The sequence below is a fragment of the Pogoniulus pusillus genome, chromosome 3, assembly GCF_015220805.1.
Source record: "Pogoniulus pusillus isolate bPogPus1 chromosome 3, bPogPus1.pri, whole genome shotgun sequence".
Taxonomy (NCBI): domain Eukaryota; kingdom Metazoa; phylum Chordata; class Aves; order Piciformes; family Lybiidae; genus Pogoniulus; species Pogoniulus pusillus.
In genome coordinates, this window is record NC_087266.1 from 6,820,881 (window position 1) to 6,841,002 (window position 20,122).

At 48.9% G+C, this 20,122-nt stretch overlaps 1 protein-coding gene across 2 annotated transcripts in view; it reads left to right on the plus strand.

The window, feature by feature from the left end:
* Positions 1 to 20,122, plus strand: part of RAB30 (RAB30, member RAS oncogene family) — a 72,247-nt gene that overhangs the window by 31,072 nt on the left and 21,053 nt on the right. For both annotated transcript variants that reach the window (XM_064169541.1, XM_064169550.1), the window contains exon 2: positions 17,430 to 17,530. In XM_064169541.1, coding sequence (XP_064025611.1) covers positions 17,438 to 17,530 — 93 coding nt within the window. In that variant the 5' untranslated portion in view covers positions 17,430 to 17,437. The remainder of the gene's footprint in view (positions 1 to 17,429; positions 17,531 to 20,122) is intronic.

Sequence of the window (20,122 nt, forward strand, 5' to 3'; positions counted from 1 at the left end):
GCCTCACACGAATTCTTATTCAGGACTGAAAATGAGTACTTGAGCTTAACTGCAGGTTCCAGGTGATGGAGCTGCCAGGCCCCCACTTCTCACAACTCTTTCTTTCCCCAGCTTGTTTCTCCCAGGATTGGATGTTAGGGGTTGGAGGGGACCCAAAGAGATCACCCAGCAACACAGCAAAGGGACACAGTCTCAAGTAGTGCCAGGGGAGGTCTAGGCTGGATGTTAGGAGGAAGTTGTTGGCAGAGAGAGTGATTGGCATTGGAATGGGCTGCCCAGGGAGCTGGTGGAGTTGGTGTCCCTGGAGGTGTTGAAGAAAAGCCTGGCTGAGGCACTTAGTGCCATGGTCTGGTTGATTGGACAGGGCTGGGTGCTAGGTTGGCCTGAATGATCTTGGAGGTCTCTTCTGACCTGGTTGATTCTATGATCGCAGGATATTAGAGGTTGGAAGGGACTCAAGGAGATCATCGAGTCCAACCCCCCTGCCAGAGCAGTACCACATAATCTAGCACAGATCACAGAGGAACACATTCAGACAGGCCTTGAAAGTCTGCAGAGAAGGAGACTCCACAACCTCTCTGGGGAGCCTGTTCCAGTGCTCTGTGACCCTTACAATAAAGAAGTTCCCCTTTGTGTTGAGGCAGAACCTCTTGTGCTGCAATTTACACCCATTGCTCCTTGTCCTGTCACAGGGAGCAGAGCCTGTCCCCCTGCTCCTGACCAGCCCTCAGATGCTTATAAACATTTGTTAAATCCCCTCTCAGTCTTCTCTTCTCCAGACTAAACAGCCCCATCATGGAGTCCCAGCCCTCACTCAGGAGCCATACAGTGAAATTACTCTCATATAGATACAAATTTTATTAAAGATACTTGTTTTATGAAACTGAAATTCTGGATTCAGGGCTGTACAATATTAATTCTGCTGTCCCAGCCTCAATTTTTTGTGTGCTCATCTGGCCTGGGTCCTTGCAACTGGCTGGGTGCAGGCAGGGCTATGTGGGCAATGGTGGGAACCTTGCCTTTGGAGGCAGCAGGACTTACATCACCTTAAACCAGCCCCAAAGCTACACCCAAGTCTCTATTTCCAGTTTCTCCTCACTCTGAACTATTTGTGTTTTGTGAAACATCTGCTTCTCTGGCAGATACTTGTAGTGAAAACTGTGCTGAAGTATGGTGTGGGTTGTTGGGGTTTTTTTGTTGGTCATGTTTGGGTTTGTTTTCCAGAAATGCAAAGAATATTCTCTGTCAGCTCAGCTGCATGCCAGACAGGCTGGCTGATCTCAGCTGGGCAGGTTCCATCAAGTGAAAGGAATTTTAGAAGGAAAAACTTGGGAGAGTTCTTGCACTGGTGGTGCAGGGTTTTTTTGGGAAGCAGAAGTATATGCTTAGGTGCATGAGCACAGATGATGAATTGCCATCCCGGGAGGTGTTCAAGAAAAGCCTGAATGGGGCACTTAGTGCAGCATTTTGAGTCAAGATGAAAAGTGGCAGCACCCAAAGAGTGGCAGTCAATGGCTCCATGTCCAAGTGGAGGCCAGTGATAAGCAGAGTCCCTCAGGGATCAGTCCTGGGACCATCTTTGATGGTGCCATGGACAGAGGCACTGAGTGCACCCTTAGCAAGTTTGCTGATGACACCAAGCTGTGTGGTGCAGCAGACAGGCTGTAGGACAGGGATGGCATCCAGAGGGACATGGACAGGCTGGAGAGGTGGGCACAAGCCAGCCTCATGAGGTTCAACAAGACCAAGGGCAAGGTCCTGCATCTGGTTCGAGGCAATCCCAAGCACAAATAGAGGCTGGGCAGTGAGTGGCTGGAGAGCAGCCCTGAGGAGAGGGTCTTGGGGGTGCTGGTGGACAAGAAGCTCAACATGAGCCAGCAGTGTGCACTTGCAGGCCAAAAGGCAACCAGAGCCTGGGCTGCATCAGAAGTGTGGCCAGCAGGTGGAGGGAGGTGATTCTGCCCCTCTGCTCTGGTGAGACCCCACCTGGAGTACTGCATCCAGTTCTGGAGCCCCTATTACAAGAGGGATGTGGAGATGCTGGAGTGTGTCCAAAGAAGGGCCACTGGGATGCTCAGAGGACTGGAGCAGCTCTGCTGTGAAGACAGACTGAAAGGGTTGAGGCTGTTCAGTCTGGAGAAGAGGCTCTGAGGTGACCTTCTTGTGGCCTTTCAGTATCTGAAGGGAGCCTACAAAGAAGCTGGGGAGGGACTTTTTAGGTTATCAGGTAGTGACTGTCCAGGGAGGTGGTTGAGGCCCCATTTGTGGAGGTGTTTAAGGCCAGGCTGGATGAGGCTCTGGCCAAGTAGGGTGTCCCTGGGCATGGCAGGGGGGTTGGAACTGGATGATCCTTGTGGTCATTCCAACCCTGGCTGATTTTGTGGTCTTGTTGACTGGATAGGGCTGGGTGATAGGTTGGACTGGATGATCTTGGAGGTCTCTTCTAGCCTGGTTGACTCTATGATGTTACAGGTTAAATGGGCTTCCCACCTGGTAATACAAGGAAAGGATGAGTTGGGGAACACAAGGGCAATAAGCAGCCTAGGAGTAGCCTAGACAAATCATTTCAAACTTGATTTTAGTGGCAGAAAGAGTGCTCTAGTTTTGGACTTGAGGTGCCTCTTTGGAGGGAAAGGAAGGCTGGGATGAGCCTCCCTGAGCTGCCCTTGTCTTCTCCAGCATGTTTTTTATCTCTCTCCCCATAAGGCTTTAAATAGTCAGTGCTGTTGCATTACCTCTGCCATCGTAACAGGAGCCTTTAATGCTCAACTTTATTTTACTGCTCCATCCCTGCATGCTCAAAAAAGCCATCATTTTTGAGGAAGAAGCCTTCCTTCAAAAATGCAGAACAGGCAGAAAATCCTTCCTGAATACCAATGTGCTCTTGCAGTTTCCACCTTTCCTATCATGGTGGCCCACAGATGTGATGCACAGCTCCCCAGTGGCTGGCTGCTGTTATATGTGTGGCTGTGATAAGGGAGCCTGCAGCTGAAAGACAGGCTCATAGAATGGATGATCCTTGAGGTCCCTTTCAACCTAAATCAGTTACAACCCCCTGCCATAGGCAGGGACACCTCCCACTAGAGCAGGTCACTCAAGGCCTCATCCAACCTGCCCTTGGACACCTCCAGGGAGGGAGCAGCCACAACTTCCCTGGGCAACCTGTGCCAGTGTTTCACCACCCTCACTGTAAAGAACCCTTTCCTAACATCTAGTCTAAATCTCCCCTCTGCCAGTTTAAAACCATTACCCTTCCTTGTCCTGTCATTGCAAGACCTTGTCAATAGTCCCTTCACAGCCTTACTGTAGGTCCCCTTCAGATACTTCAGATATGACCTGCTCCAGCTACACCATGCTCAGCTGGAGGGGAGGTATAGGCTGGATGTGATTCAGAGGAATCTGATTTTGGGGGCTGTTTTCATTTAATTTTTTTCAGTTGTGTTTTGTTGCTGTTTTTATGTAGTTTCTATGCTGCATGTACAATTCTGACAGCTGCAGAGCCTTGGCTTGGGCAGTTTGGTGGGGTGGTTTTTTTGCTCTTTTAGGAGAATCAATAGAATTGCATGTAACTGTAATAGGAGAGTGTGTATCTCTTCCTTAAAGATCTGGTGATACTGGATGCAGATTAAATTTGGTGTAGAGGAGTGGTAGGTACTGTGTCTGCTCCTCAGGAGACCTAGCAGCCTGAATATTAGTAAGAACAAATCAATGGGTGATGAAATGCACATTCAAGGACAAGGTACAAGGTAATTTTAAATGTTTTTGTTGCTTGTTGGTTTATGATTAGGGCACTGGAGGAGGTTGCCCAGAGATGCTGTAGATGCCCTGTTATTGGAAGTGTTCAGTTTGAGGCAGAGGCTTCAATCTGCTGAAAGATGTCCCTGCCCACAACAGGTCCTTTCAAACTTAAATGTATATAAAATTCTGTGATTTTTATCTCCTTGATTACTTTTCCCTCCCTTTACTGGAGGTGTTCAAGCAAAGCCTGGCTGAGGCACTTAGTGCCATGGGCTATTTGACTGGATAGGGCTGGGTGCTAGGTTGGACTGGATGAGCTTGGAGGTCTCCTCCAGCCTGGTTGATTCTATGATTCTATAATCTAATGTACATATTCATATTTCACAGTGCATTTGTGGGTCTTGTGTTGCTGGTTCACGGCACACTTACGCTACTGCTGTGTTTACAACCTCCTTTGAGTCACAGTGTTCTTGTAAATATTTTATTGGACTCCTTTAGCTGTGATAGCTTTTTTCATATCTTCTAAAAAACATTAGTGTCAGCCTCTCTAATCTTGCAAATATTTTATCAGAGCCCTGTCACCCAATGTCACAGCTTCTCTGCGTACAACTGTGACACCACTCACTGTATCACCAAGGTTGGAAGAGACCTCACAGATCATCAAGTCCAACCCTTTACCACAGAGCTCAAGGCCAGACCATGGCACCAAGTGCCACGTCCAATCCTGCCTTGAACAGCCCCAGGGACGGCGACTCCACCACCTCCCTGGGCAGCCCATTCCAGTGTCCAATGACTCTCTCAGTGAAGAACTTTCTCCTCACCTCCAGCCTAAATTTCCCCTGGTGTAGCTTGAAGCTGTGTCCTCTTGTTCTGGTGCTGGCCACCTGAGAGAAGAGAGCAACCTCCCCCTGGCTACAACCTCCCCTCAAACCTATGCTAGCCCAGCAAAGCAGTGCATCAGTAGACTTCTTTGCCTTTTACCCAGTTGATGTGCTCCAAACCTTTTTTTCTTGACTGAGGGTGAAAAGTTTCTCTACCAGATTTGCCTCTCTGCATATTGTGCAGCCAGCACTTCCCTGCTTGTAGGGCTGCTGTCTCCCCAAACCTTCATCAGCTCATAGGAAATGTCTGAGATTTCAGCCTCCTCTTGCTTCTAAAGGCAGAGAAATTCTCACTCAAGGTGATGAGTTTCTCCCTTTTGGTGGGTCACATCTTGGTGCAGGAGTTTCTTGCCCAGGAGGTAGTTGAGGATCTTTCACTGCAAGTACTCAAGGGGAGCCTTGATGAGGTTCTGGGCAACTTGGCCTCGTTGAGGATGTCCCTGCTGACTGTGGGGACGGGAGAGGCTTGGACTAGATGACCTTTGAAGGTATCTTCCAGCCCAGACCCATCCTGTGATTTCCCATTGCAGAGAGCTGTGCTTAGGCAGCTTTCCTGGCTTTTCCATGCAAGGTGTGTTCCAGCTGATCATTGGCTGTAGCTTTAAGAGATCGTTTTGGTTTGGTTGTATTGTTTCAGGATTTTCTATCTGGCAGGAGCTTTTTGGGGGAGCTTTTTGGGTGGAGTGTGTTTTTGTGGGTTTGGGTTTGTTTTATTGATGGCTTTTTATTTTGCTCTTCTCTGTGTGGGGGTTTTGTGTTGTGGGGGGTTGGTTTTCTTTGGGGTTTTGGGGTTGGCTTTCTGTGTTTCTTATGGGGGATGGTGGTGGCTGCTTTTTGTGTCTGTGGTTGGGATTGGTTTCTTTTTTCATCCTTTTGGGGGAAATGCTGTTGTTTTTTGAGTGGATAAACCAGTACTTTTGGCTGGACTTCTGGCAGTGCAGTTTTGCATGCTTGGAAGTCAGCCTGTTTTCTGTGCTGGCTGAGTCTTTAACCACTTCCACACAAAAATGTGTTGCTGCAGAGCATACAGCTTGGTGGTCTCATGATTTGCTGAAACGTGGCCAAATCCAACAGTGTTGTTTTGAGCACACAATATTGGGTCTCCCTGTCCAGGCACATCTGAACACATACTTTCATAAACATCTTTTAAGGTTGTACTGAACTCTTTTTTTTCTGGTCAGGACCCAGATTTTTCCAGTAAGTAAACAAAGTATGAGGCTGTTGTCATGCTTGGAAACAGTTTTCCAAAGATGGTGTGCATCCTGGGCACGCTGCTGGTGGTGTGTGGTTTGGTGAGCCACTGGCTTGGCATTGCACAATCACACAAACATTCAGGTTGGAAAAGACCCTCGAGGTCACAAAGTCCAACCAGTGACCCTACTCTGCAAGGTTCAATCTAAGCATCACATCCAAATGACTTTTAAACACATCCAGGGTTGGTAACTCCCCCACCTCTCTGGGCAGCTCATCCAATGCCTGACCACTCTTCCTGTGAAAAAATGATTCCTAATGTCCAGTCTAAACCCACACAGCTGTAGCTTGAGGCCATTCCCTCTTCTTCTATCACTGTTTACCTTTGAGAAGAGACCAGCACCAACCTCTGCACAAGCTCCTTTTAGGTAACTGTAAACAGCAAGAAGAAAAGGCCCCTGGGGGTACTGGTAGATAGTAGCTGAAGATGAGCCAGCAGTGTGCCCAGGTGGCCAAGAGAGCCAATGGCATCCTGGCCTGTATCAGGAACAGTGTGGCCAGTAGGACAAGGGAGGTTATTCTGCCCCTGTACTCAGCACTGGTCAGGCCACACCTTGAGTGCTGTGTCCAGTTCTGGGCTCCTCTATTCAAGAGAGATGCTGAGGTGCTGGAACATGTCCAGAGAAGGGCAACAAAGCTGGTGAGGGGCCTGGAACATAAACCATATGAGGAGAGGCTGAGGGAGCTGGGGGTGTTTAGCCTGGAGAAGAGAAGGCTCAGGGGTGACCTCATTGCTGTCTACAACTACCTGAAGGGAGGCTGTAGCCAGGTGGGGGTTGGTCTCTTCTCCCAGGCAACCAGCAACAGAACAAGGGGACACAGTCTCAAGTTGTGCTGGGGAGGTCTAGGCTGGATGTTAGGAGGAAGTTGTTGTCAGAGAGAGTGATTGGCATTGGAATGGGCTGCCCAGGGAGGTGGTGGAGTCACTGTCCCTGGAGGTGTTGAAGAAAAGCCTGGCTGAGGCACTTAGTGCCATGGTCTAGTTGATTGGACAGGGCTGTGTGATAGGTTGGACTGGATGACCTTGGAGGAGTCTCCCAACCTGGTTGATTCTATGATAACATATGAACCATGGCCTGACCAAAGTAGCCCAGTAAGCTGCAAATTTCCCCTGATGTCAAAAAAGGTAAGGGAGAAGGCTGTGTGCTCTATGCTGTCATTGATGCAAGCTCCCTTGGCTTTAGCTCTTCTGTTATTTATAGAAATAACAAGAGAAAACATACTTGTGGTACACGAGAACTTGTGCTGCTCATCTCCCTTGGTTTCTGTAGGAGAAATATCCTGAGCCAAAGGGTTGAGGAGCAGGAATCTCCCCAAATAGGGCTGAGGTGTTCTCAGTATACTGCTTTTTCCAGCTGGAAAGTTGAAAAAAGAGCAAGCTGCATCCAAATATGTCAAGGTTTTTGGAATACTAGCAGGTGGTCAGGCAATGCTGACAGGGCTGTTCTGCATGGGAAAGCCCAGCACCTCCCTGCACTCAGTTGCTTGGTGCCTCCTGGAAGTGCCAGTGATACTCTGTACTCTGCACTGGTTAGACCACACCTTGAGTACTGTGTTCAGTTCTGGGCCCCCCAGTTTAGGAGGGACATTGAGATGCTTGAGCGTGTCCAGAGAAGGGCGACGAGGCTGGGGAGAGGCCTTGAGCACAGCCCTACGAGGAGAGGCTGAGGGAGCTGGGATTGGTTAGCCTGGAGAAGAGGAGGCTCAGGGGTGACCTCATTGCTGTCTACAACTACCTGAGGGGTGGTTGTGGCCAGGAGGAGGTTGCTCTCTTCTCTCAGGTGGCCAGCACCAGAACGAGAGGACACAGCCTCAAGCTGTGCCAGGGGAGATTTAGGCTGGAGGTGAGGAGAAAGTTCTTCACTGAGAGAGTCATTGGACACTGGAATGGGCTGCCCGGGGAGGTGGTGGAGTCGCCGCCCCTGGGGCTGTTCAAGGCAGGATTGGAGGTGGCACTTGGTGCCATGGTCTGGCCTTGAGCTCTGTGGTGAAGGGTTGGACTTGATGATCTGTGAGGTCTCTTCCAATCCTAATAATACTGTGATAGCGAGAGGGCACTACAAGCCAAATGAGCCAGGGAGGTGTGTGCATCAATAATCTCTAAGTGATGCATGTCCAGGGTAGAAGCTGCTGTGTTGCTGCCTGAGAAATCACAAGAAGCATGGTGTTTCTGCACTCTGGACCTAGGGACCATCTCTTCCTAAAGAGGTGCCTCTGGCATGATGGGAAGAGAAGGGAAGTTGTTAGGCTTTGCAGCTCTGGGTGCCTGCAATTCTTTCTCCCTTGAATTTGGGAAGGACATCTGTGGAGTTTTTACGTCACACCCAGCTGAAAGCATGGGTCCTCTGTGCTTGTGGCTTTGCCATCAGCAGCACAGAGGCACAGGTGACCCAGGCTCTCATGAGGATGAAGTCTCACTTTTCCACTGTGAATGGAGTGAAACTGAATCTTGTAGAGAGGACCGAGGAAGGTGGGCAAAGGAGCAAAGGGAAATCCTGACTGCTTGTTTGCAGATGGGGCATGAGCTTGTGCTTGTTGCTGAGTGCAGGAGCCCAGTTGGGTTGGCAGGTGCTTTGGAAATGGAAGTATTTTATCCTGAGTTATGTAATGCAGCAGTATGTCCAGACCTGAGTTCCCTGCAATTTCCTGGCCTGCAAGGAGTAATTTTCTGCTGGAAATAGGAGTCTTAGCTTCGAATTTCCTGGCTCATACAGCATATGTGATCAGTGCAGTATCTGTATGCATAACTGCTGCTCTTTGAACTTGAGGTTTAGGTAAATTTGGTTATAGCTGTTGGATGGCAAAGCATAGAAAAAACCTGTTCACTAAGATCTCTATAAATACACCAGAAGACATCATGACCTACTGGTTAGACCCAGCAGGTAGAAGAAGCTCCAAATCCTTCTCGGTGTCTGATTGAAGTTGTAAAAGGAGGATTTGAGGTGGGATGGAGCTGAGGTGCAAATTAGCAGCATTCCTGACTTTATATAGTTTCTATCTTTGTCCCTAAATGTGGAGAAGTCTTTGTAATTATGGATTTTGAGGTTTTTGGTTCTTTCACCCAGCTCTTCAGTGGGTGAAAAAAACCTGGCTGGATGGCTGAGCCTGGTGGCAGATGGAGTTAAATCCAGCTGGTGACCAGTCACAGGAGGTATTCCTCAGGGCTCAGCACTGGGGCCAGTAGTTTTAAGCATCTTTACAATGATCTGGATGAGGGGATTGTATGCACCCCCAGTAGTTTTGCAGGTGAAACCAAGTTGGGAGAGAGTGGTGATATGCATGAGGGTAGGAAGTCTCTGTGGAGGCATCTGGACAGGATGGAGCAATAGGCCAGTGATGTCAGGGTGAGATTCAACAAGGCTAAGTGCAGGTTCTACACTTGGATCACAACTTCATGTGATGCTACAAGCTTGGGGCAGAGTTGCTGGAGCATGACCTAGGGGTGCTAGCTGACAACTGTCTGAAATGGAGTTACAATGCAAGCATTGGAAAGAGAAACTCACTCTTCTCACCCCTGAAGCCCAAGCAAGAGCAGTATCCAGTCTAAGAAACAAGAAAGCCTCAGCCTCTCCTCCACCTCACAAAACTACTGATGGCTATCCTGAGACAGAATCATATAATCATAGCCCAGACCTCCAAGATCATCCAGTCCAACCTATCACCCAGCCCTAGCCAATCAACTAGACCTGGGGGTGCTAGCTGACAGCTGCCTGAACTAGAGCCATCAATATGCCCAGGTGTCCAAGAAGGCCAACAGCATCCTGGTCTGTATTAGGAGCAGTGTGACCAGCAGGAGTTGGGAAGAGATTGTGCCCCTGTACAATCTCACTGGTGAGACCACACCTCAAATACTGTGTTTGGTTTTGGGCCACTCACAGCAAGGACACTGAGGTCCTAGAGTGTCTCCAGATGGAATGGAATAGAATAAATCAACCAGGTTGAAGGAGATCTCCAAGATCAGCCAGTACAACCTAGCACCCAGCCCTAGCCAGTCAACTAGACCATGGCCCTAAGTGCCTCATCCAGGCTTTTCTTGAACACCTCCAGGGATGGTGACTCCACCACCTCCCTGGGCAGCCCATTCCAATGCCAATCACTCTCTCTGGCAACAACTTCCTCCTAACATCCAGCCCATACCTCCCCTGGCACAACTTGAGACTGTGTCCCCTTGTTCTGTTGCTGGTTGCCTGGCAGAAGAGACCAACCCCCACCTGGCTACAGCCTCCCTTCAGGTAGTTGCAGACAGCAATGAGGTCACCCCTGAGCCTCCTCTTCTCCAGGCTGCACACCCCCAGCTCCCTCAGCCTCTCCTCACAGGGCTGTGTTCCAGGCCCCTCACCAGCTTTGTTGCCCTTCTCTGGACACATTCCAGCACCTCAACATCTCTCTTGAATTGAGGAGCCCAGAACTGGACACAGCACTCAAGGTGTGGCCTGAGCAGTGCTGAGTACAGGGGCAGAATAACCTCCCTTGTCCTACTGGCCACACTGTTCCTGATCCAGGCCAGGATGGTCACTGTTCTACAGAGCAAGTGTTTTGATGAGTGGCTATAGGAACTGGGTTTGTTTAGTGTGGAGAAAAGAAGCTGGGTTTTGATCTCTTGTCCCAACGAACAATTGATAGGACAGAAGGAAGTGGCTTCAAGGGAGCTTTAAACTTGATATTAAGGAAAATATCTTTACTGGAAAAGTGGTCAAGCGCTGGAACAGGCTGTCCAGGGAAGTGGTGGTGTCCCCACCCTTGGAGGTAACTAAGACATGTACTTGTGGTGCTTATGACATGATGTGGTGGCTGTGGCAGTGTTAGGTTAGCATTTGGACTCAGTGACAGATCTGTTCCAACCTGAATGATTCTATGACTCTGTAGCTGTGTGCTGCATCACCTGGCTGCACTAAGCCTGCTCTGATCTGACCTGTTTTTATAGTGGACTCCTTACCATGGCTCAGAAACAGGACATAACCATGAAGCCTTTGATGCTTTGTCAAGCCACATGAAATGGGTGGGGATAGGTGAAGCTATGTTGTGCCATGCACTCGCTTTTTTGGTTGTTGCCTGACCCTGTGGAGGTAGAAACTGCTGCTGCTTGACTACTGTACCTCTAATTCAGAGAAGGACTGACATGGCTCAGAGATTTAGAAACAGCAGGTTACTTCTGGATTGTTTTTCTAAAATAAAGGTGTCAAAACATTCTGGACATGAAAGGTTTTCTTGCTTCAGATGAAATCTGTTCGTTGTGCTTCTAAGTATGAGCTTTCTTCTGATCTTCAAGGAGGGTAAAAGCCAGGCAGAGGTTGGCACACCTTGTGGCTGACCAAGAAAGGCTGACCAAGTTCTTTTGGAGTAGTCTTGCCCTTTTGAAGTATCCCACTCCACTTCTGACTCTATAAGCAAAACCAATTTGGGCAAAACTCGTTGTAGAGCCTCTTCTAACCCTGTCTGGAGTTAGGGAAAATCTTCCCTGAGCAAAGGAGCTGAGAAAGAAGTGCCAGAGGTGTATTTACCAGCTAAAAGCTTTGCTCATACTTGCTGGTTGTTTTGTGTAAAGTCTGGTGGTGTTTGTGTAAAAGCTGATGAGGAACAGGCAGAATAGTGGTTTACTTTGTTGGTACCCAAAGACGCTGAGCATGGTGTGGCTGGAGCAGGTCATAGAATCAACCAGGTTGAACGAGACCTCCAAGATCATCCAGTCCAACCTGTCACACAGCCCTGTCCAATCAACCAGACCATGGCACTAAGTGCCTCAGCCAGGCTTTTCTTCAACACCTCCAGGGATGATGACTCCACTACCTCCCTGGGCAGCCCATTCCAATGCCAATCACTCTCTCTGCCAACAACTTCCTCCTAACATCCAGCCTAGACCCCCCAGCGCAACTTAAGACTGTGTTCCCTTGTTCAGTTGCTGGTTGCCTGGGAGAAGAGCCCAACCCCCACCTGGCTACAGCCTCCCTTCAGGTAGTTGTAGACAGCAATGAGGTCACCCCTGAGCCTCTTCTTCTGCAGGCTGCACACCCCCAGCTCCCTCAGCCTCTCCTCACAGGGCTGTGCTCCAGGCCTCTCACCAGCTTTGTTGCCCTCCTCTGGACACATTCCAGTATCTCAACATCTCCCTTTAGTTGAGGAGCCCAAAACTGGACACAGTGCTCAAGGTGTGGTCTAACCAGTGCAGAGTACAGGGGCAGAATGACCTCCCTGCTCCTGCTGGCCACACCATTCCTGATGCAGGCCAGGATGCCATTGGCTCTCTTGGCCACCTGGGCACACTGCTGGCTCATCTTCAGCTGCTATCTATCAGTACCCCCAGGTCCCTTTCTTCCTGGCTGCTCTCCAGCCACTCTGTCCCCAGCCTGTAGCACTGCTTGGGGTTGTTGTGGCCAAAGAGCAGAAGCCTGCATTTGGCCTTGTTAAATCTCACCCCATTGGCCTCTGCCCAGCCAGCCTGCCCAGGTTCCTCTGCAGGGCTCTCCTACCTTCCAACAGATCCACACCTGCTCCTAGCTTGGTGTCATCTGCACACTTACTGCTGCTGGACTCAATCCCCTCATCCAGATCATCAATACAGAATATCTTGTTGTGGTGTACCCAGCCCTGCTTCTGATTTAAACAAACGTGGTGAGGAGTGGCTGAGCTGTGGACAGGCATCCCATCCCCTTCCTTTGCTGCAGAGTCCTGTCTCTGCCAAGGGGTGGGATGAGCAGCTATTGCCCAAGCACTGTAAACTACCGCAGAGATGCAAGGCAGAGCCCTGTGCCCACAAACACAAGAAAACAAAGTGAAAAAGAAAGAAAACCACAACAAAACTCCTCCGAGAGAACCGAAACAAAGAAGCAAGTTTCACTCTGCATTAATTTAGAGTTACTTACTTGCTAAGCATGGAAATTCCAAGTGTGATGTGTTGCTGACGTGCACATTCCTGGGCCCTGGCCAGCCGGGCAGAGGTTGAGCCACATCTTCCCTGGGGAGAGGGAGGGTTGGGGGAGCCTGAGTCAGCAGCAAAGGTCACTTGGCTGGGAGATTTGGCTCGCAGGAGGAGGAGGTTTCGTAAGGATAACTGCTGCAATGTTTGTGTGTGCACTGACAGTGTTATAGGTCAGTGTGTGTGCACAGCTGAGGGAGCAGCACCAATCTGGGTGAAGAGGGATGGTCAACCTCACCTGCCCACTCCACCTCCCACATGGCTTCTCTTTCTTCCCTGCTACTTCCTTTGCTTTCTCCCCTGTGTGCCCCAACTTTTTTGTCTCTTCAGTTCTGGCATTTAATGTCATCATTGTCTTATTTGTTTCATAGCCTTGGCTCATTTTTTCTGCTCCCTTTTGGGGTCATTATCACATATGATTACTTTTGGAGCCTAACGAAGGGGATCAGACATAACTCTAGGGTACGTCTGAGCCATTTAGAGTTTCTGAGCTCAGAAGATCTGCAGAGGAAGTTTATTTTTAAGCTTCCTGAGAAGATAAATTTGAATGTTGGGTTGTTTAGGGTACTAGTAATAGAACTGAAATCCCTCCAGGAGGGAGCAGTGCCCTCTGGGGTTTGTAGCATCGCAGGGATAATTATCCAGTGCTAAGTCTTGTTATAATGTCTTGAAATAGCTCTTAGTGGATGATCACTTTTTTCTCCCCCTCAAGCTTGTGTGAAAGCTTGAAACCTTATATTACCATTTAGCTTTCATTGGAAGAGCATTGCCTACATGTCCTGAGTATTTGTGTGATCCAGTCCCACTCTGGGCATGGAGATGTGAACTGATTGCATGAAGTAACAACCCTGGAACATAAAAAAGGACATTTTTTTGAGGCTGTTCTTTACAGTTCTATTCTTTCACTGTATTTGGAGATAGGAGGGAGCCACGAGGTCTTGTATGTTGGAGCAGGGTGAGGGCAGAGAATCCTCAGGACAACTCCATCTACTGCTGTTTGGTGGCATCTTGCAGGGCCTCAGCTCAGCAGAACAGTAGCAGGGTAAGCGCTGTGCTGTGTCACTGGCCCAGGCAAAGTGACATGTCCTTGTAGTGACTCAGCTGTATCCCTGCTAACCATCTGCTGATGTGATGCAGATCATTAGTCACTAATTGGTGTGATTATCCAGTTTGGGTTTTTTTTTAGACTGCAGGAAAGGCCAAGGATCACATAGACATGAAGCATCTGAGTCAGTCTTCTACCTCTTTTGCCTTCAGGTCCACCAGGATCTCGGTGGTGCTTGGAAAGCAGATTCAGCTGGTTTGGTTTTATTTTGTGCTTTCTGACCATCTGACTATAAGCCTATCATTAGCTATATGGTGGCATTGGGGTCTGTACCTGGGGTCTTCTGGTGTGGCAGTGCACTGCCCAAAGGATGGACCTATGCCTTTAGGCTGAGCATGAGAAGCTTGTTTTGCCCATGCTGTATTTGCTGTCTTTGTCATCTCTGTAAAAACTCTCTAAGGCATCTGGGGCTTTACTGAGGTTAGCAATGTCATAATATTTTCCCCCTCAGTTTCTTTCCTCCCACTCATGTCCAGGCTTTGCATCTTTGGTTGTATCTCCTCATTCAGTGCCTTACCTATAGAGTGGTTATTTGCCCCTTGTACTTGGCTTTGGTGAGGTCCCACCTCGAGTATTGTGTTCAGTTTTGGGCACCACAATACAAAAGAGATGTGGAGGTGCTGGAGTGAGTCCAGAGGAGGGCAACAAAGCTGGTGAAGGGCCTAGAGAATAAATCTTTTGAGGAATGACTGAGGGAGATGGGGCTGTTGAGTTGGAAAAAGAGGGGGGAGACCTCATTGCTGTCTACAGCTACCTGAAAGGACATTGTGGAGAGGTTGGTGCTGGTCTCTTCTACAAGTAGTAAATAGTGATAGACCAAGAAGGAATGGCCTCAAGATGGGACTGGATAGGCTTAGATTGGACACTAGGAAACATTCTCACAGAAGGAGTGGTCAGGCATTGGAGTGTGCTCCCCATGGAGGTGGTGGAGTCACCAACCTTGCACGTGTTTGAATGTCGTTTGGATGTGGTGCTTGTGGATATGGTTTGGGGTGAATCTTGCAGAGCAGGGATATCTGTTGGGCTTGGTGATCCTGAGAGTCTTTTCCAACCTGAATGTTTCTGTGATTGTGTGGTACTAGTGGATTAAGTCCTGATGCTTAGCTACCACCTTACTGGGTGTATCAACTGATAGTGTGTAAGTCTGAGTCTTTACTGACAGGCTCTGTGCCATTACTCCTGGCTATAGACAGGTCTTTGATGCCATGTGTAATACCTGGATCCTCCTGCACTCAGGTTTGAACACTGTCCTTGGTCTGCTCCCTTGTCTGTGGAGTTTTCAGTCTGCCTAAAATCCCCAACTCAGTCTCTTCTGGCTGATGCTTTTCTTGAAGGCTACCAACTCTTTCTGTGGTCATGGTATTGGCAGCACCCTTAGGTGCACTGGAGATGGAAGTGTGGTTACTTATCCTTTGTGCCTTGCTCAGCTGCAGGAAGGAACTTGATGTTTATCCTCCCTCTACTTTGAGCAGCCTAAGGAAGCCATCTAAGGTGTTTCCTGTGTAAGCAGCCCTGCTCATCTCTTGTGAAACTGCTGAAATCTCAATCTCTCTATACTGCCAAGGAGGTTGGATGTGATGGGGGTTATTTGTGCTGGGTACCTCCTCTGCGTTCATCCCTTCCCATTTGAGCTCTATGCCAAGCAAGCAAAAACTGAAGAAAGTTATCATACTAGTAGCAGGATCACAGGATATCACAGGAGGTGTTTAGGGCCAGGCTGGATGAGGCTTTGGCCAGCCTGATCTAGGCTAGGGTGTCCCTGCCCATGGCAGGGGGGGTGGAACTAGATGATCCTTGTGGTCCCTTCCAACCCTGACTGATTCTGTGATTCTATATTAGGGATTGGAAGGGACCCAAGGAGATCATCGAGTCCAACCCCCCCTGAGTAGGGCCACACAATCTAGCACAGATCACAGAGGAACACATTTAGACAGGCCTTGAAAGTCTGCAGAGAAGGAAACTCCACAGCCTCTCTGGGGAGCCTGTTCCAGTGCTCTGGGACCCTTACAGTAAAGAAGTTCTCCCTTGGGTTGAGGTGGAACCTCCTGTGCTGCAACTTACACCCATTGCTCCTTGTCCTATCCCAGGGAGCAGTGAGCAGAGCCTGTCCCCCCACTCCTGATCAGCCCTCAGATGCTTATAAACATTTGTTAAATCCCCTCTCAGTCTTCTCTTCTCCAGACTAAACAGCCCCAGGTCCCTCAGCCTCTGCTCATAAGCCATGCCCTCCAGTCCCCTAATCACCCTTGTAGCTCTCTGCTGGACCCTCTCCAGCAGATCCCTGTCCCTCTTTAACTGGGGAGCCCAGAACTGAAGGCAGTATTCCTGATGGCATCTGTTTTGTCTTTTTTCTTCTTTTGAAAACCTCTCTTGGTGTACTTGTGCCACGCCATCACCCCACTCCCTGCTATTTTAGCCACTGACCTCTTTGTGCCTTTAAGGCAAACGCTGCTGGCTTTGTTTTAAATCTCCCTTCCCCATCTATTCTGTCCTCGTGTGCTCCAGCCCGGCTCCGTGGGTACCCAGCAGTGGCCTGGAGCAGCTCACAGGGGATGTTCTGGTTATTGCTCTGACAGAAATGAATTGTGTGATCTGCTTGGACAGTGTAGCAAAGTCCATTCCGTCCTTGGGAGCTGATGACTAGTTAGAAGCAAAACAAACATTTGGGGGACCACAAAGATGATTCAAGGCCTGGAATGTCTCAGCTATGAGGATAAACTGAGAGAGCTGGGGTTGTTCAGCCTAGCAAAGAGAAGAAAAACTCTGGGCAGACCCTATAGCTGCCTGCCAGTACCTGAAGTGATCCTATATGAGGGCTGAAGAGGGACTTTTCATAAGGGTGTTTAGTGGTAGGGCAAGAGGGACTGGTTTCAAGCTGAGTGATAGTAGGTTTAGACTGCATCTTAGGAAGAAGCCCTTCAGTAAGAGGGTGGTGGGACTCGAATAAGCTTCCCAGGGATGCCTCCTCCTTGGGAGTGTTCAAGGCCAGGTTGGATGAGGCCTTGAGTAGCAGCAGTGTCTAGTCAAGAGATATCCGGGAGGTGGTGGAGGCACCGTCCCTGGGGGTCTTCAAGAAAAGACTGGATGAGGCACTTAGTGCCATGGTCTAGTTGATTGGTTAGGGCTGGGTGCTAGGTTGGACTGGATGATCTTGGAGGTCTCTTCCAACCTGGTTGATTCTATGATTCTATGATCTCTAAGGTCCCTTCCAACGTAAGCCATTCTATGAAATCTGGGGAATGCTGTCTTGAGCTGGTGATGCATGGCTTAGAAAGCTGACTATCAGCACCTCTAATCTGTGGGCAGCCAGGTGAGACTGTGCAAGAGCTGCAGCTCAGCTGGTGTTCAGCAGCAGCTGACACTGGGCTACGTGGATGCCCTGGCTCAGAGTGGGAAAGGCTCTTGTGCCTTATCTGAGGAGCCACACACATGCCTGGAGACCTTTGTCCGGAGCGTTTGGAGGAATAAAGCTCGGCAGGAATAAAAGGGCCTTTCCCCCCAGCCCTGCCTCATGTCCTGTCTCGCTCTCTGTCTCTTGCAGCTGTGTAAATGAGTATGGAAGATTATGATTTCCTCTTCAAAATTGTTTTAATTGGCAACGCGGGCGTGGGGAAGACCTGCTTAGTCCGGCGCTTCACTCAGGTGAGTCTGGCTCTCTTGGACTGTGATGGTTTGGGTGTACCCCACCTCCCCACACTTTATAAATCACCCAGACTAGTCTCAGCCAGCTCTGGGAATATAAATGAAGCTATTTATTTACAGCTGGCACAATATACAAGCTGATATTTACAGTATATACAGTTATAGACAGAAATAGACAAGGTAAAAGGTAATACAGAAACACAACTCCCCTCCCAGAAACCTGAGTCCCCAGGAGGGGCTCTCAACCGCCCCTGCACCTGCCCCCTGCCCCTCTCAACCTTACCCCAGTCCCAAGGAAGAATAGAGGTTCAGCCAAGAGGTTATGAAGCAAAGGTGGGTTAGGCCAAATGGAAAGTGAGGTTAGGGAGTAGGATGTTGCTCAGCCAGCAGCCCGAGGCAGAGTGCCACAAAATGGTGAGAGTGTTATCTAATGTCTTCCTTTCTTCTTCAGCAAGACTCTGAGGGGAGTAGACATCACTACTGTTTTTCTTTCACAGCCTATCATCTACTTTTTCTCACCAAAACATTCTACCCTGCTTCAAACTAGCACATGGACCTGGGACATCAGGGTGGGGATAGCACTGGGGCAGGAGCATGGAGCTTGTGGCTGTGCACTGAAGGTTCTGCCAGCATCACGGCTCCAAAGTGTCGTCTTGTCCACGCTCGTGGCGTGTGTGCCACCTACACTGACATACTGCTTCAAGCAGCACATCTGTATCTAATGCTCTCCTTGGGGATCCTGTGCTGGGGAAAGCTTATCCCTCCCTGAAGATAAAAAGTCCCCTCTGAAAGCCACTGGGACAGCTCTTGATTTGGAGGTACTGTGGGCCAGGCATAAGGGCCCAGCTGCATAGCTGCTGCTGTGCTCTTGTGTGCTTTCTCCTGCCTATCCATTACTGCACTAAGTTGTCCCTGTTATTTGTCACTGGTAGATAATTAAGTTATCTTGGTCCTTGTCTGTCAGTCCAGTGTCTTCTGTTAAACAGCAGCCCATTTTTTTTGGTCACACAATAACAAGGAAAAGACCATGCTTCTGCTACATCAAGCCTCTACCCTGCCCAGAGTTCATCCTGCTGACCACATCTGTGTGCCACCCAAACAGTACTCTCCAGTATGCACAGATCCTTTCTCATACAGCTTTGACTGCACCTTGGGCCAGGAGTACATCATATGAGGCCTTGAGCAACCTGTTCTAGTGGGAAGTGTCCCTGCCTATGGTGGGGGGGTTGGAACTGGATGAGCTTTGAGGTCCCTTCCAACCTAAACCATTCTGTGCTTCTCTGATTCTAAGAGAAGGTTTTTGCACGGTGCACAATAGAACTGAAGTTCTGGGGCTTTTGTTGCTCTCTCCCCTAGTTGTCAGCATTTCCTCCCCTCACTGTTAATTTTAGTTTTAAAGCTGTGATGGTGTTAGACACTCTCCAACCACTTGTGACAGACAGTGGCAATAGAGCTAAGCAGCTTCAAATAGTTAACTGCAAAAATCTGTGGGTGCTTCTGCTGCTTTGGCATTACAGCTGCTGTAGGGGGTGGATGTGCTCCCAAATCAACATAACTTCACAGACTTAAGCATAAGAAATCAAAATGCTGGGGTTTTTTTGTAGACTTGGACAACTAGGAAAACAAATAGTCATTTTTTTTTCTCCATGTGCTAGTTTGAAACTAGCTGGAATATTTTAGTGAGCAGAGTTAGATTACAGGCTGTGAAAAGGAAACAGTGGGGATGTCTGCTTCACTCATAGGCTTACTGAGATTTATTAAAAACAAGAACATAAATAAGGGAGTTGCTCTCTGGCTTTGGCTGCCTCCCCTCTCTCTCTAACCTGCTGTCTAATCTATCTGCTTCCTAACCAACACTGGCTGATTCTCCAAACTCACCTTCAACGCAAGGCAAAGTCTGGGATAAGGTAGAGGGGTGGAAAGGAGGTGGAAGGGTGGTTGGGAGCCCCTCTTGGGGACTCTGGTTTTTGGGAGGGCTGCTGTGTATCTGTATAACCTTTTAAACTTGTGTATTCCTCTATATAGCTGTATCTGTTGTGAATACCTGCTTGTATCTTGTGCTAAGCTGTGAATATAAAGCTCCATTCTAATTACCAGCTCAGCTGAGTCTAGAATGAGTGATTTCATAAGGCTAAGGGGGGTGGGTAACACCCAAACCATCACATTCAATTTGCTGCTGTTTCTTTTTGATGCTGCTGCAATCAAATACCCCCAGCATCACACCAGCCTTTGCCATTGCTGTAGCACTGGTAGTGGCTGACTCTGTGCTTTGCTCCTGAAATGCTGTGCAGGGATGTGATCCCAGTGCTGGGAGCTACCAGAAGTGCCTTTCCATGCTGTAGTGTGTGGTGGAGGGGAAAAGGAAGGTGTGAAGTTGCAGGAAGAAAGGAATCTCATCCTATGCAAGTGCTTACACTGCTTTCAGGGCATTGGGAAGTCAGATAGAAGGCCCTTATTTACCTTTCCCTTGCCTCCTGTAGCTGCACAAAAGCAGAAGGGCTTTTTCTCTCTTTTTTTCTTCTTTTCTTTATTCCTTTTCTTCCCCTGTATGCATCCTCCTTCCCTTTTCTTTCCCTACCTCTGAAGTCAACT